Source organism: Crocuta crocuta, unplaced genomic scaffold (assembly GCF_008692635.1).
Source record: "Crocuta crocuta isolate KB4526 unplaced genomic scaffold, BGI_CrCroc_1.0 scaffold163, whole genome shotgun sequence".
NCBI classification, from domain to species: domain Eukaryota; kingdom Metazoa; phylum Chordata; class Mammalia; order Carnivora; family Hyaenidae; genus Crocuta; species Crocuta crocuta.
In genome coordinates this window covers 6,239,337-6,253,036 of record NW_027529533.1, presented here as the reverse complement: position 1 = coordinate 6,253,036, position 13,700 = coordinate 6,239,337, and the positions used below count along the sequence as shown (strand labels likewise).

Sequence of the window (13,700 nt, the reverse complement as noted above, 5' to 3'; positions counted from 1 at the left end):
CTTTGTTTTGTTTTAGTATTTTATCTATTATATATTTTAAAAAATCTTTGTAGTTTTTTAGTAGTTGCTCTAGTGATTACTACAAACATAAGTTTTTCACTGCTTCAAGTGGAATGTAAAAATTTACCATCGTCTCTTCATTCTTCCTCTTTATGTTGTTTTATGTATTAAATTTACATATATTGAAAACCTCAACATACAATGTTAATATTTGCTTTCAACCATTAAACATTTTATCCAGATACCATTTCTCTTGATAGTCCTTCATACTTGATATTGACTGCCTCCTTCCTCTGTCCTCTCCATTCTGTATTGAGCCTATCTAGTTTTATATTTTGACTATCTTATTGTTTCCAGTTCTAAAATTTTCATTTGATCCTTCTTTTTATCTTCTATTTCTGAGATTTTCTAAATTTCTGTTCAAGAATGTTTGCTTAGTTCCTGGATTTTTCTTTCTTTCTTTTTTTCTTTTATTTTTTTGAGTAGAGAAGTCTGTGTCTTTTTTGGCTGAACAGGGTACTTGGGGAGGATGAAACAAGAGGAGTAGGTGGCCCCAATGCTGGGCCTGCCCTGCTTCACAGGCTTGTAGTGGCCAATCACCTTGGGCTTGATTTCCACCTGGTTGAAGGTCTTGGCATTGGAGACAGCCACCACACTGTACACCACCTTGGGCAGGACAGTCATGTCCCACAGGTGCTTCTTAACAACCTTAGACTTCTCCATGGGGGAAGCATCCTTCTGGGATTTTCTGCAAACCCCAGTTCAGCTGCCACCACTGCCCAGCCCTGTACAGCTGCATCAATGGCTTGTAGAACGAGTCCAGTAGCTGATCTAGGTCCACACTATGGTATGTGAACTTATGGGAAGGCACACTTCTGCTATACTTTTGCCATCTTGTCGGTTCTTTTTTTTTTTTTTTTAATGTTTGTATTTATTTCTGAGAGAGAGAGAGACAGTGTGAGCAGGGGAGGGTCAGAGAGAGAGGGAGATACAGAATCTGAAATAGGATCCAGGCTCTGAGCTGTCAGCACAGAGCTGACGCAGGGCCTGAACCCACGAACCGTGAGATCATGACCTGAGCCCAAGTCAGACGCTCAACTGACTGAGCCACCCCAGCGCCCCTTGTCAGCTAATCTAAAGCAGTTTTGTATATTTGCTTCAGAATCTTGTCAGGTAACTTCAACATCTATGTCATCCTAGCAATGGTATCTGTTCTTTTTTTTTCTTATGAGAGTTAAAATTTTCCTGGTTCTTCATATACTGAGTAATTCTGTAATTATTTCCTAGTTATTTTGAAATACTGTAAAACTCTGGGGTCATGTTTATATCCTAGGGAGAATAATATTTTTGTTTTAGCAGGCAATCAACCTGGCTGGAACCTGAGCTATAAATTCCAGTCTTTTGTAGTTGCAGTTTCATTATCAGGTCCATTTTTAAAGCTTTGCAGTACTATTAAAATATTCTGTGTGTTGGACACTGAGTGGCTGTCTTGGAAACTGGGGGCCAGTCTATTTCTTAGTTGTCAGTCTTGGGTATGCTGTTTAGGATCAAATCCTCAAATGCTCAACTCGGGTGAGCTCTAAAGTTCATAAACAACTTTATATAAGGTTGTTTCCCCTAGCTCTTCCCTTTCCAACTTTTAGTTCCCCAGGATTCCTGTTTTTAGTTTTTTGGCAGAAAATTAGGGCTTTAGTTACCCAACTCTGTGGTACATTTCACACAACTGCATCTTTCTGCAGTGTCAAGCACAGAAGACAAAAAGAGAAAAATGCAACACAGGTTGCCCTACCCTTTTGAGTCCTAAATTCCTGAAGAGAAGGTTTCCTACTTTCAGAATTTTAAGTGCATGTGGGCCCCATATACTGTTGTGATTTTCACTCATGCAGGATTGCACAGAGACTGGGCCATAAGAGAAACGAGAAAAGAAAAAGAGAACTGGGGAGTTCTTCTACTGTTTCTGAGTGTTAATAGTCCCCTTCCCTCTTCCTCAAGCCAAAAGTGGAAGGCTTTTCTTTGAACTCTCTTAGTCATGCCTCAGTGACCACTTCTATCTAATTTTTAAGGGGCCTTAATCTAGGTTAAGGAATATCAGAGGAAAAACTGGAAATCTGCCCCCATTTCAGTGTTACTTAAAATTCTAGTGTTTCCTGGGGTGCCTGGGTGGCTCAGTTGGTTAACCGGCCAACTTTGGCTCAGGTCATGATCTCACAGTTCGTGGCTTTACGTCTCGTGTCAGGCTCTGTGCTGCCTGCTCAGAGCCTGGAACCTACTTCAGGTTCTGTGTCTCCTTCTCTCTCTGCCGCTACCCTGCTTGCTCTCTGTTTCTATCTGTCATGTTAAAAAAAGTTTTTTTCTAGTTTTTCCTTATTGACCTGCTACTATTTACCTTTCTGCGTAAACAAAAGGCTGTTCCATACATTCTGTCCAGGTTTCACAGCTAAACAGAAAAAAAAAAAGAGTAGAATATGCTTTCCTCATCTTATTGGGAACTGAAATCTTTGTAGTTCAGGCATTAAGATAATCTCCTTAGATGATATGGATCTACAGTAAAGGTTGAGAACCTTTACTATAACAAAATAATGGGAGAGACAGCTAGAGAGGTTAATTAGGGTAAAAGTATGGTATGCTGTCAATGTAAGGCAGAGTGATCTCTATATAATTTAAAGATTCTTAGTAAGAATTCAGTGAAGGTTTCTGATGTTAGAACCACAACTATACATTAAGACTAATCTGGAGATTCTCTGTCTTCCTTTTTCTGACCCTCCCCTGCTCATGCTTTCTCTCAGAAATAAATAAAACATTAAAAAAAAAATAAAGACTAAATTGGAGATCTATATAAAACAGCTTACAAGAAGAAAACAACAAAGTACAAATACAAGGCTACTTCCATTAAAGTAGGCAGGCATTAAAAGTCTGGAAAAAAAGTAGTGTCAAGAAAGGGTGCAGATAGAATGATCCTGTGGGAAAATCTATAGTTCCTGGGAACTAACTAGATTTTTTTTAATTTTTATTTTATTTTATTTTTTTTTACAAAGTTACTTTTAATACTTTGGGGTAAGCCCCACAGAAATAAAAAACACTGGGAAGGGGTAACCCCTTACCCCCAGGAGTGGTCCAGGGGACAGAGGCTACCTGAGGGGAAGGAAGCACAAAAGGGACCTGCTGCAGAAAATCAATAATGATCAAGGAGTTTAAACCTAGTTGACTCAAAGAATTACATTTTCAACATCAGGAATATCAGCCAAAGTATAGGCAGGGAAAAATGTTTCTCCATTTATGGAGAGATGTTCAACAGGCAAAGAGAAATACAAATCTAAATATAAGAAATTATAACTACAGATACAGATATGGAATCTCTGTCCAAGAGTAAACTTAGAACTATAGAAGGCAAAGACCATTGAAGACTACATTATAATAGCAAGAAAGCATCCAAAAACAAGAACTTTGGAGAAGAAGGAAAATTATCTTATTTGCCTGAAAACAAGACCGAGAAGGAATATTTAGGAAATTAAAAAAGGAGCATAGTGCCACAGAGATGCCGTAGGAATAGTGTCTCAAGAAGATCAGAAAATAAATTCCAAATGTTTAAGGTTAGGGAGTATTCAAGCAAGTGAGACACTCACTGAACATAGTATGTTTCTATGTTTTCCTCTCTGATCAATCACATCTTCCTTTCTACCAGATCATTTCTATCAACACACCACCATACTCTGGCATGAGTCCTCTTACAAACAAGTGAGCAATCAAACATACATCTTCCCTTATCTTCACATTCTTCTATTACCTATCCATTTTGTTGTTCCCTATCACTACCAATTTTTTGTGTTGTACACCTAGCTTGTTTTTACTCTTTCATTCACTCTTCATTGCTCAGCTGTGTTTTAGCTTCCAATGCTTAGTGGCACTACTCAAAACTGCTTGCCAAGGCTATGCACCCAAATCCAATTCTTGTCATACTTGGGTTGTTAGTAGCACTAATGACTAAACCTTGGATGGATCACCTAATATTTGAGTCTATTTCTATTCTATAAATCCAAGGAGAAGACCATCTTAAATAATCTGCCTGTCTGAATTCACCTTTAAGGTTTTGTTAACAAAATTTAACTATAAAATATTTCTTAAAATATGAAGATCTGAGAGAGCAACGTCTATGTTTATGGCCACAAAATAGAAGTTTTATCTGTATTCTCCCTATATTCTTTGTACAAATTGTTATTTCTCTCCATGTGTTTTTGGATATCTTCCATTTTAATTATTAGAGGTCACTAAATCAGCCCTTTCTTGGAATTTTTAGGTCAACTGTTTTGTGGCCACTCTAGATATTTCAGAGTCAAATCTAACTACTTACCAATGAAGTCTCTGTAATTCCTTCTCATTCCATTCTTCATCTTGAATTACACCAGGAAAACATTCAAATGAATGCCTGTTTGTCTCATCAGATCCAATGGCCTCAATAACTGGTAACTCATTCCTAATAACAGACTTCTGAAGATTTTCCTTAGCAGAGCATCTAGCTTTCTTTTGTTTGATGTAAAATTCACTTTCACTTTCTTCAGTTTCAGATTCTGAAATCACTGGGATTTTCCTTGTGGTGTTTCTTGTGCTTTTTCTTAGGTGAACCACTGTTTCTTTGGTATTTCTTGTGGAAGTTTTCTTAGCAACTCTAGCTTTCCTTCTAATTCCCTTTTCTGTTTCGCTCTCTTCACTAGACAAATCTGATGAGGACTGCTGCTTGTAAAATGACATAGACAAATTTTTTATTTTCTTCGATTTTGGTAACAACCTTGTACTTTTCTTAAAGTCAGAGGTGACCATTTGTTCCTTTTTAGAACTAGACATTTTGATTTTCTGGTTCACAGTGAGTAAGTCAATTTCACTGCAGTCTTCCTTGTTTTTACTTTTATGGTCCTCACTATACTCCATTGCATTTTTGAAGGTCTTTGTGGGATTATTGATCAAACTGGTAGTTTCATGTAAGTCTGATGTGCTTTCTTTTTGATGCTTTGGCACTGCAAAATCTGTAACTGCTTTAATGGTGCTGTAAGACAGATTATACTTCATGCATTTTTGTTCTATCACCTTTTTAGATTTAAGTGGTGTCATTAAAATATAAGCTTTCTTCGCATTAAGAGACATACATTTTCTTTCTTCATCCAAGAAAAACGGTTGCCTTAAGGTCAGAATGTCAGTGGATACATTCGATTCTTCAGTTCTCTCTTTAATTTCGTAAGATAAAACCAAAGATCAAAATCTCAAATTAGCTACAAACAAAATAAAGCACAGAAATTTTTTTCTAAAATAAAATATGCTGTTTTACCCCCCATAAGCTTCATTGTACAGACTACTATCATTATTAGTCTTTCTGAAGCTCCAGTCGATTCAGATTACTGCCGCTTCAATTTTAAGCATATTTTTTTATATCAACCAGTCCTTGACTTGAAGTCTACTTAGTGTACATATAAGGTCTTCTGTCTGGCCTTCACTGTAGTTCTAATCTCTCACTGTACTCAAATGTGAACCATATTCTATGTGTACTACAACCATAGTTTTCTTGATTCTCAACTGTTCACTAATATTATTCTACTTGGAAAGTTTTCTTCACTCAATAACCAAATCACTACCAGCTTCAATTCTATTCTCTAACCGAACTGGTCCACAAATTATATCCTGTTTTTCTCAACTGAATGAAAGGTCTCCTTCAAATTTCCAGAATACTTTTAAATAATGCCATGTTTGACAATGTGCCTTGCATTATACTTATAAATTTGTCTTTGAACTAGACTGAAAAAAAATCTTCAATGGTATGAATTTTGTTTTCACTTTTGGATTTTTTTTTCTTTCTGCAGTTGGTACAGAGTCCTTCACATGTACAGTAAATGATAAATCAGTATTTGTTTAATCAATTGTTTAGAGGTAAAATACTTAGGGTTGCTAAAATCTTACTAGGTATGTAATAAAAGGGATGGAAGCTATCCTCATTAGGGGAATATGGAATTCCATAGGTATAGCCCCATTCTCATCCCCAGTGGTAGCCATGGAAAGACATTTTTGCTGATTCACCCAAACTCCATGAAGTATCATGATAACAACCAAACCAGAAATTGGGAATCTTTATTATGTCACTAAAGAAAGCAAATTAAAATGAAAGAAATTCTCTAATTTGCAACTAAAGAAACCAGAAGCCAAACTAATTTAATTTCTAATCGTAAATCAACGAATTGCACTTACAAATATATACAAATTATAAATCATCACAACAACTATCCTAGTTAAGTACTTCAACATCGTACACATGTTATGTACCTCTTTACAAGATGAATGATAGAATTAAAGACTGATGAGTTAATGATGGATACTGGGGAGAAAAGAAGCCACCAAATACTTCTTAGAGAAGTGGTACTAATGAAAAGTAATAAGAAAGTTTCTAGATTTCTCAATGGAATCATCTGTCTTTGAGAAGGAAGTGTTTTCTTTTCATTCCTCATATAAATCTGATCCAAATGTTTAACTGGAAATTTAAAAATTTTAAACTTTGTAATTCTGGACAAAGCACTTTTATTCTTAATATTTTTATTCATTTTATTAAATAATTTGAATGAAGATTCAGCCAATTCTGGATCTTTCACCTAAGTTACATGATCTTGACAGTCTAAAAAGTACTGCTTTTCCTCTCTATTTCTTTAAACACTTATAAATGTTCTTCACTTTCATTTCTTTTTACTTATAAGAAGAAATACAAAAAAATGCTTAGTGCTGATGGATTTAACTCAATATGAAATTTAAACTTGCTAATGTGCAGAGAAAAGGTTCTTTAAATCTGGTATACAGGATTTCAATGAAGTCACACTGGAAATCCATACTTTACACATAGCTAAATTATGGCATAATTTCATAAAAAGATTCATAGTCTTTAAGCACTCCAAAAACCACATTTAAAATGATTATGTATAACTTTGTGATTAACAAAAAATTAGGGGCTCCTGGCTGGTTCAGTTGGTAGAGCATGTGACTCCTGATCTTGGGGTCGTGAGTTAAAGACCCATGCTGGACTCAGAGTTGACTTAAAATAGATAGATAAATAATAAAAATTATTTAGTGCCAGGATTAAGGGAGGTAAACCTACAAGTAAATATGGTATGTAAAGTAATGGATTCTTTTACTATGCAAATCATCCTGTATAGAAAAACAAAACCCTATCGTACATCTGAAACTAATAACACTATGTTAATTATGCTTTAAAGAAAATAAAATTCTAAAAAGCCCCCCCAAAAAAACCCCAAAAAATCCCCAGACATTTATAATGATTGTAATACTTGAGTTTGCAATTTTAGATTTGGAAATTTATGAGATCACTTTTATTATATTAAAAACATTTCAAATAAGAGCTGTATGCTTATTATAAAACCAATAGAGATATGTCACCTTGCTTCTGACTTTTAATTATCCTTTCATTTGTTCTTTCAAAATTTTCAAGTTTCTTTGAAGACAACTTTTCGTATACTTGCTTTCCCGTTATTTCCTTCAAAACAAAAAGTTAGCTTTTTATTTTAACAACTACTACCTATAAATATGACCTCAAACATTTTCATAGTATGTATCAAGCATTCAAATATCTAGGTACTTAACAGTTCTACAAATTTCATTAGCAGAGGCATTCAGAAACTCATTTGCCAGAACCTGAGCTTTGGAAGCACCATGTGGGCATCCACTAACTTAGATATTTCTTTTATAAATTTAATACATGTGATTTGTTCACACACACACACACACACACACACACACTTTATTTAACCTTTAAGAGCTTAAACTGTCTGTTATTACTTTTTTTTGTTGTTTGTTTTGTTATAAATGTTCCCAATAGGCTGAACGCTAGCAAAGTAGCATAAAGAAAAGCCTAGTGGAAAAATTTTTTATGGTCATGTCCACAGCAAATGAGAAACCAGCATTCTCAAATAAACTGTCTGTTATTACTGACTACACTTTTCCAATGAGACACTGAGAAAATAAATATCAAGCAAGATATTGCCAAGCTGATTGTTAAGCTGATACTTAATAAACAATTCATGATTCCTGATTTGGTCACAAACCTTTTTAGTAGCATCATACCACCACTCTTTGTATCACAGGGTATAGTAAAGCTTACCTGATTAGTTAAGTCATTTTCTCCTCCATTTTGAAAAGTGTTATGTATTTGGTCATCTGAGAGACTTAATGATGGTTTATTTTGGCAAGTACCATGGCACACGTTTAATTCTGTGGCTCCTGGCAACCTACTGTATTTACCATTTTTCAGTTCTATGAGTACAAAGATGGAGATTTCAATAAATTATTATATACAAGCTGCCTTTCCATATTAAAGAATTCACTTTCAAAACCATTATCTACCAAGGGCTATAGGTTATTATTTTTTTTTAACATTTTATTTAAGGTTGGGGGGGCAGTGTGAACAGGAGGGTCAGAGAGAGAGGGAGACAAAAAATCCGAAGCAGGCTCCAGACTCTGAGGCAGCCGTCAGCACAGAGCCCGACACGGGGCTTGAACCCATGAACCGTGAGATCATGACCTGAGCTGAAGTCGGTCACTTAAATGACTAAGCCACCCAGGCACCCCTATAGGTTATTATTAATAATTTTTTCCAGTGGGGAGAATGGGGTGGGATGTTAGGCAGATTATAGTTTTGGCAGAGTTAACACAAAACAGTTCTGCCAACTACCTTTATAGTAATGGACATTCAGAAAAAAAAAAAAAATCCCTGGGTGGCTCAGTTGGTTGAGCCATCAAACCCTGGATTTCAGTTCAGGTCATAATCTCATGGTTCGTGTCCTCGAGCCCTGTGTTGGGCTTCATGCTGAGCATGGAGCCTGCTTAACATTTTCTCTCTCCCTCTTCTGTCCCTCTCCCCAACTCAGGCTAGTGCTCTCTCTTCTTCTCTTTAAAAAAATAAGAAGTAAGCTGAATGCTGAGCTGACTGAGCAGAGCGCACTGTAGTTTTTTAAGTATTAAAAAACAAGAATTTTAGGGCAGTATAAGTCAAAAACTCAATAAAATACAAACTATAAACAGATAAATGTGGAGCTCATGTAAGAATTTACCACAGTATCAGCAGAAAAGAGCAGACATACCCAAATGACAATAATCAATGTCATAAGTGGTGCTGGCTCTTTGGAGAACATCTGTTTGGTTTTCTCCTGAATTATTTTTTGCTGATTTTGGTATGTCAGGGACAAATCTTCCAGTTTTCTGTTTTTGTCTGACCTTTCTCTCTTTCTTTTCACAAGCCCTAAAAAACAAGTATAATATTTTTCCTCTAATTTTTGTCTCAAAATACAACAAAAAACTAAACAGAAATAAATCCCTCAGATAAAGCTTTTACCCATCCAGCAAAGATTACCTTTAATCTTACATTATTTAAGTCTTTATGACTCTACCTTTTCCCCCCACAAAGAACTCAAGTATCTTAAGTCAAAGGAATCAAATAAAACCTAACTTCTTACTACTTCTGTGCTCTTATATTCCCTAATTAAGCTAAACCTGTCAGGACAAATTCTGCCATTACCTGTTTTTGGAAATGAATTTTATTTATTTTACCACATTCATCTACACTGCCACATTCATTTACCTACTGTCTATGGCTGCTCTAATGTTACATAGGCAGAGTTAAACAGTTGCAACAGAGGCAGCATGCCCATAAAAGCACTTCCTATCTGGCTCTTTACAGAAAAAAATTGTCACCCCTCACTGTTAGTTATTATATTGTACTATGATTAATTAACTTATGTCAACGTATCCCCTATGAGTTCTTTAAGGGCAAGAATTAATCTAATTTTCCTTGCTTTCCTGTGCCAACGGTGTCTGCTAAACAACTGGCATTAACTTCTGAAGGAATGAATGAAAAAAAAAGGACTAAGAACTGTACACTCATGTTTAATAGCTATATGCCTCTTAAAGGATGGGGGAATGAGGATGCTTCCTAAAATGTCAACAGTGTTATTTTCCTTTTACATTTATTCCATATGACAGAAATTCTAGCAAACTACTATTGCTGTCTAAAAATCCAAGATCAAGAGAACTATTTCAAAACTGGCATTACCAAAAATAAAAAAGAAGGAAGAGAAAACCAATTTACATTGGTTATATGAACAGATACATTTGTAGAACTTCAAATTTTATACCCCAAATGGGCACATTTTATCAAATGTAAATTATACCTCAATAAAGTTGCTTTTTAAAAAGTTAAGAAGTACTTTACCTTATTTGTTCTAGAAAATTATCAATATGCTCTTTCCATTTTTCTGGAAAGCCAAACATAAACTTCCTTATGAGATAATTTGGATAGCCTGTTCAACGATAAACAAAATATTACCTAAAAGCCAAAAATTTTAAAGACATGTAATGGTTCACTAAAACATTAAAAATATATACACTTATTGCTCACTTTGTGCTAGGTGCAGCCACAAATACTAACGATTCAGCAGTCAACAATATGAAACAAAAATCCCTGCCTTCATGGAACCTGCCTTTTCATGTGAAGCAGAAAGAAAACTAATATACATCTTGTTTGTTAGATGGTCATCAAGGCTTTGGAGAAAAATTATGCACTTAATGTGTAAAGGGATATTAGCATATCCAAGAGTATGCTTGGCCTTTTTGTAAAAATTAGTGCAGTTGGAGGAGAGTGAAAAAAGGCTGGGACTAGGAGGCTCTTCAGAAGGGAACAGGAACAGCAGAGGAACATGAAAGATTATAAGGCCTTGGGGTTACTTCACGGACCTAGTCTTTGATTTTGGATGAAATGGGAAGCTATAGAAAGGCTGTGAGCAGAGGAGCCACAGGACTTGACTTACTTTAACGGGACTGTATTAGTTACTATTTTAAGAAGTCTGTGGAAGTACAAGTGAAGAAATAACGAGACCAGTTAGGATTCTGTAATCATTCAGACAAAACATAAGGGAGATGTATATACCAGAGGTCAGCAGAGGCCTGGGTTCTGGATATATTTTTGGAGATAATGCCAATAGGATATACCTACCCACTAGTTGTGGGTGTGAGAGAAACAGGATTTAAGATGTCTCCAAAGATTCTGGCTAGCCACCAGAAACAAGGAAAGGGGAAAGGCTGTTAGGCAGATTTCAGGGAGAAGATCAGGTTTTAGACACATCAAGTTTGAGATGCCTGTGGAGATGCCCTAGTGGAGATGAGCTGAGTGGCTTGAGGAGTATTTTTGGTAAGAGATACAAATTTGGCATCTGTCACCATATAGATGAAATTTAAAGCCTAAAAGAAATCAACACAGCACTGAGTGTGGAAAGAGCTCTAGTCTAGTCCATTATTCAGAGGCAAAGAAGAGCAGAATAAGCAAATAAAGAAGGAACAGGGAGTGAGGCAGCATGGAAATTGGAACGTGGTGTTCCAGAAAGCAAATAAAGAATTAAAAGGAGGTAAGTGTGATTAAGTGTGGTAAGCATATACTGGATTTAAAAGTGTGCGGGCCACTGGTAACTCTGATAAAGGCTGTTTGGTAAAGATTTGGGGTTTAAGGTATGATTAAAGAGAAATTTTTAAAAGTGGGAAAGAATTCAAGGAATGAGATAAAACAAATCTTCTAAATTGTTTTGCTGTAAGCAAGAGCAAACAGTGGCTGAAATAAAAAAGTTTTTTTTGTTTTTGTTTTGACAGGAGAAGGGAGAATTATTGGCAAGATATCCTTGAGTAAGAGGAAAAATGGGAAATAGAGTACAAATGGAGAGGCTGACAGAGAACAGGGACAGTTCATTCGTGATGAAAACAGATACAGGTGCACGCAGGTCAGTTAGGTGATGGTGAAGCTCTCTTTGGACTGTTTCTATTGCTCAGCTGCTTCCCTCCCTCCCCCACTACTTCCCCTGTGAGAAAGAGAAAGGAGGTATTGAAAATTTGTAAAATTATGCAATTGTTACCAAAGGGGATGGGAGAGTGAATGCATTAAGAAAATGTGGTAGAATACCAAGTGGCACTAAGAAACCACAACTTGTGGGTAATCACAAACTTAAAGTACAATACTTAGGTGTGTTTTTTTTCAGCCACATTTCTATGTTCAAGGCATAGGCAGAAAATCAGATTATACCAGGACTGGTGTTGTGCTGGGCAGGTTCAACAAACTAAGGAGTCAAATTATAGTCTTATAAAGCAATTTCTCACACAACATCTCAAATGAATTTTTTTAAATCACTGGACTTACTCAAACTGGCAATAAGGGTGATTAAATCAGAGAAAAATGACCAACACATATAACAGTTTTACACAATGTAGTCGATTCTGTTTTAAAGCTTAGTTTTGACTGATTCATAATTTTAAAACACCTAATTAAGAATAAAAACATATATATCAGTTAGAAATATGGTTAATTGCTTCACTGTAAGTAATTTATCAATTAATGTCAGTCATTACCTGCTTCTTTCATGGAAATCCGGTCTATCATCCCTTTTAATATATATATGTTGCCTGATAAAGTCCTAAGTTTGTTGTGCTTAATCCGTTCTATAATTACATTACTGTGCCAATATATGTTAGTGATGTCTCTAGGAGAAAATAGCTTAGTTAAGGCCAAAATATTCACATTTTACCAATAATCACAATGTACACATATAAATATACAAATTTATAATAGAAAGTAATAAATTTGCACTCCATCTACATTACCAATATTATTCATCTAATTACAAAACATCTGAGAGCCAAACACTGCAGCAGAACTCAACTGCCTTGCTAATGCGATCCTCAGAGTATGTGCCAAACTGCTGTGGCCAAACCAAACCGCTAATATAAAATTTATCCTTATCAAGGAAGCAGGGGCCTTCTCTAAATAATTGATACTGACAATGCTTGCAACTTCATCTTAACTTACGCCAAGCTTCCAAAGAATGATTTTCTTGTCCCTCCTGCTCAGAGCCTATACTGTGTTAGATTTCATGTAGTTACATAGTCTGGAACCCTGTAACCTGGTGGGTTTTTTTTTTTTTTACCCTCACTACACAGCCAAGTGTTTGTACCTTCCTCTTTAAAAAGTACCAAAAAGAGGTTCCAATTGGGAAAAAACAAAACTGCAGGATCAAATCACTAACCCATAAATCTACTCTTCATATTTCCTTAAATGAAACTAAGAATATAAAACAGAAAGAACAAAATTTTAAGATGTATTAGATAGATGTTGAACATTACCAATTCATCAGATAACTAGTAATAAACATACTAAATATAAGCATAATATGATAGTGAATTCCTTTCACTTGGTCAAATGGGATTAAACACCTACATATTTTAACACAGTAATCTTGTTCCTTTTTGTTTAACATTTAAATAGCACTCTAAAAGCATTGTTTTCAAGTCTTACAAATATTAATTAATTTAATACTCAAAATAACCCAAAGAATAGGTAATATTATTATCACCACTGTGCAGAGGAAGACTAAGACTGAAAAAGGATAAATAATTTGTCCAGGTCATAAAGCTTAGAAGATAGCAGCAACAGGGATTCCAACAAAGGCAACACGGACTGCCTCTTTGATGTTAAGGAAATGGGCACAAGACAAGCAGAAATTGAGTGGGGAAGGCAGATTTTAAATAATCAACTTATAAACTTCAAGGTAAGTACCCTAACCAGTAATGTCCTGTATTATTTTATTACAACCTTTTATTACAATTTTTTTTTTTTTTTTTACCAC

General features: G+C 35.4%; 2 protein-coding genes and 1 non-coding gene across 3 annotated transcripts in view; all 3 read right to left on the bottom strand.

Moving 5' to 3' along the window:
• Positions 1 to 13,700, bottom strand: part of MIS18BP1 (MIS18 binding protein 1) — a 50,587-nt gene that overhangs the window by 14,057 nt on the left and 22,830 nt on the right. The window contains exons 5-10 of the mRNA XM_077761278.1: positions 12,427 to 12,557; positions 10,250 to 10,337; positions 9,123 to 9,280; positions 8,144 to 8,295; positions 7,423 to 7,519; positions 4,349 to 5,216 (exon numbers count right to left, since the gene is read on the bottom strand). Coding sequence (XP_077617404.1) covers positions 4,349 to 5,216; positions 7,423 to 7,519; positions 8,144 to 8,295; positions 9,123 to 9,280; positions 10,250 to 10,337; positions 12,427 to 12,557 — 1,494 coding nt within the window. The remainder of the gene's footprint in view (positions 1 to 4,348; positions 5,217 to 7,422; positions 7,520 to 8,143; positions 8,296 to 9,122; positions 9,281 to 10,249; positions 10,338 to 12,426; positions 12,558 to 13,700) is intronic.
• On the bottom strand, positions 385 to 3,630 carry LOC144229218 (small ribosomal subunit protein uS19-like). Its single transcript, XM_077761211.1, is given in 5 exon segments — positions 385 to 751; positions 753 to 856; positions 891 to 937; positions 2,387 to 2,437; positions 3,624 to 3,630. Coding segments are annotated over 5 exon segments (540 nt in total). The 3' UTR covers positions 385 to 420.
• Positions 7,847 to 7,973, bottom strand: LOC144229293 (small nucleolar RNA SNORA32). The gene has a single exon (XR_013334439.1). It is a non-coding gene; the product is annotated as a small nucleolar RNA SNORA32 (small nucleolar RNA).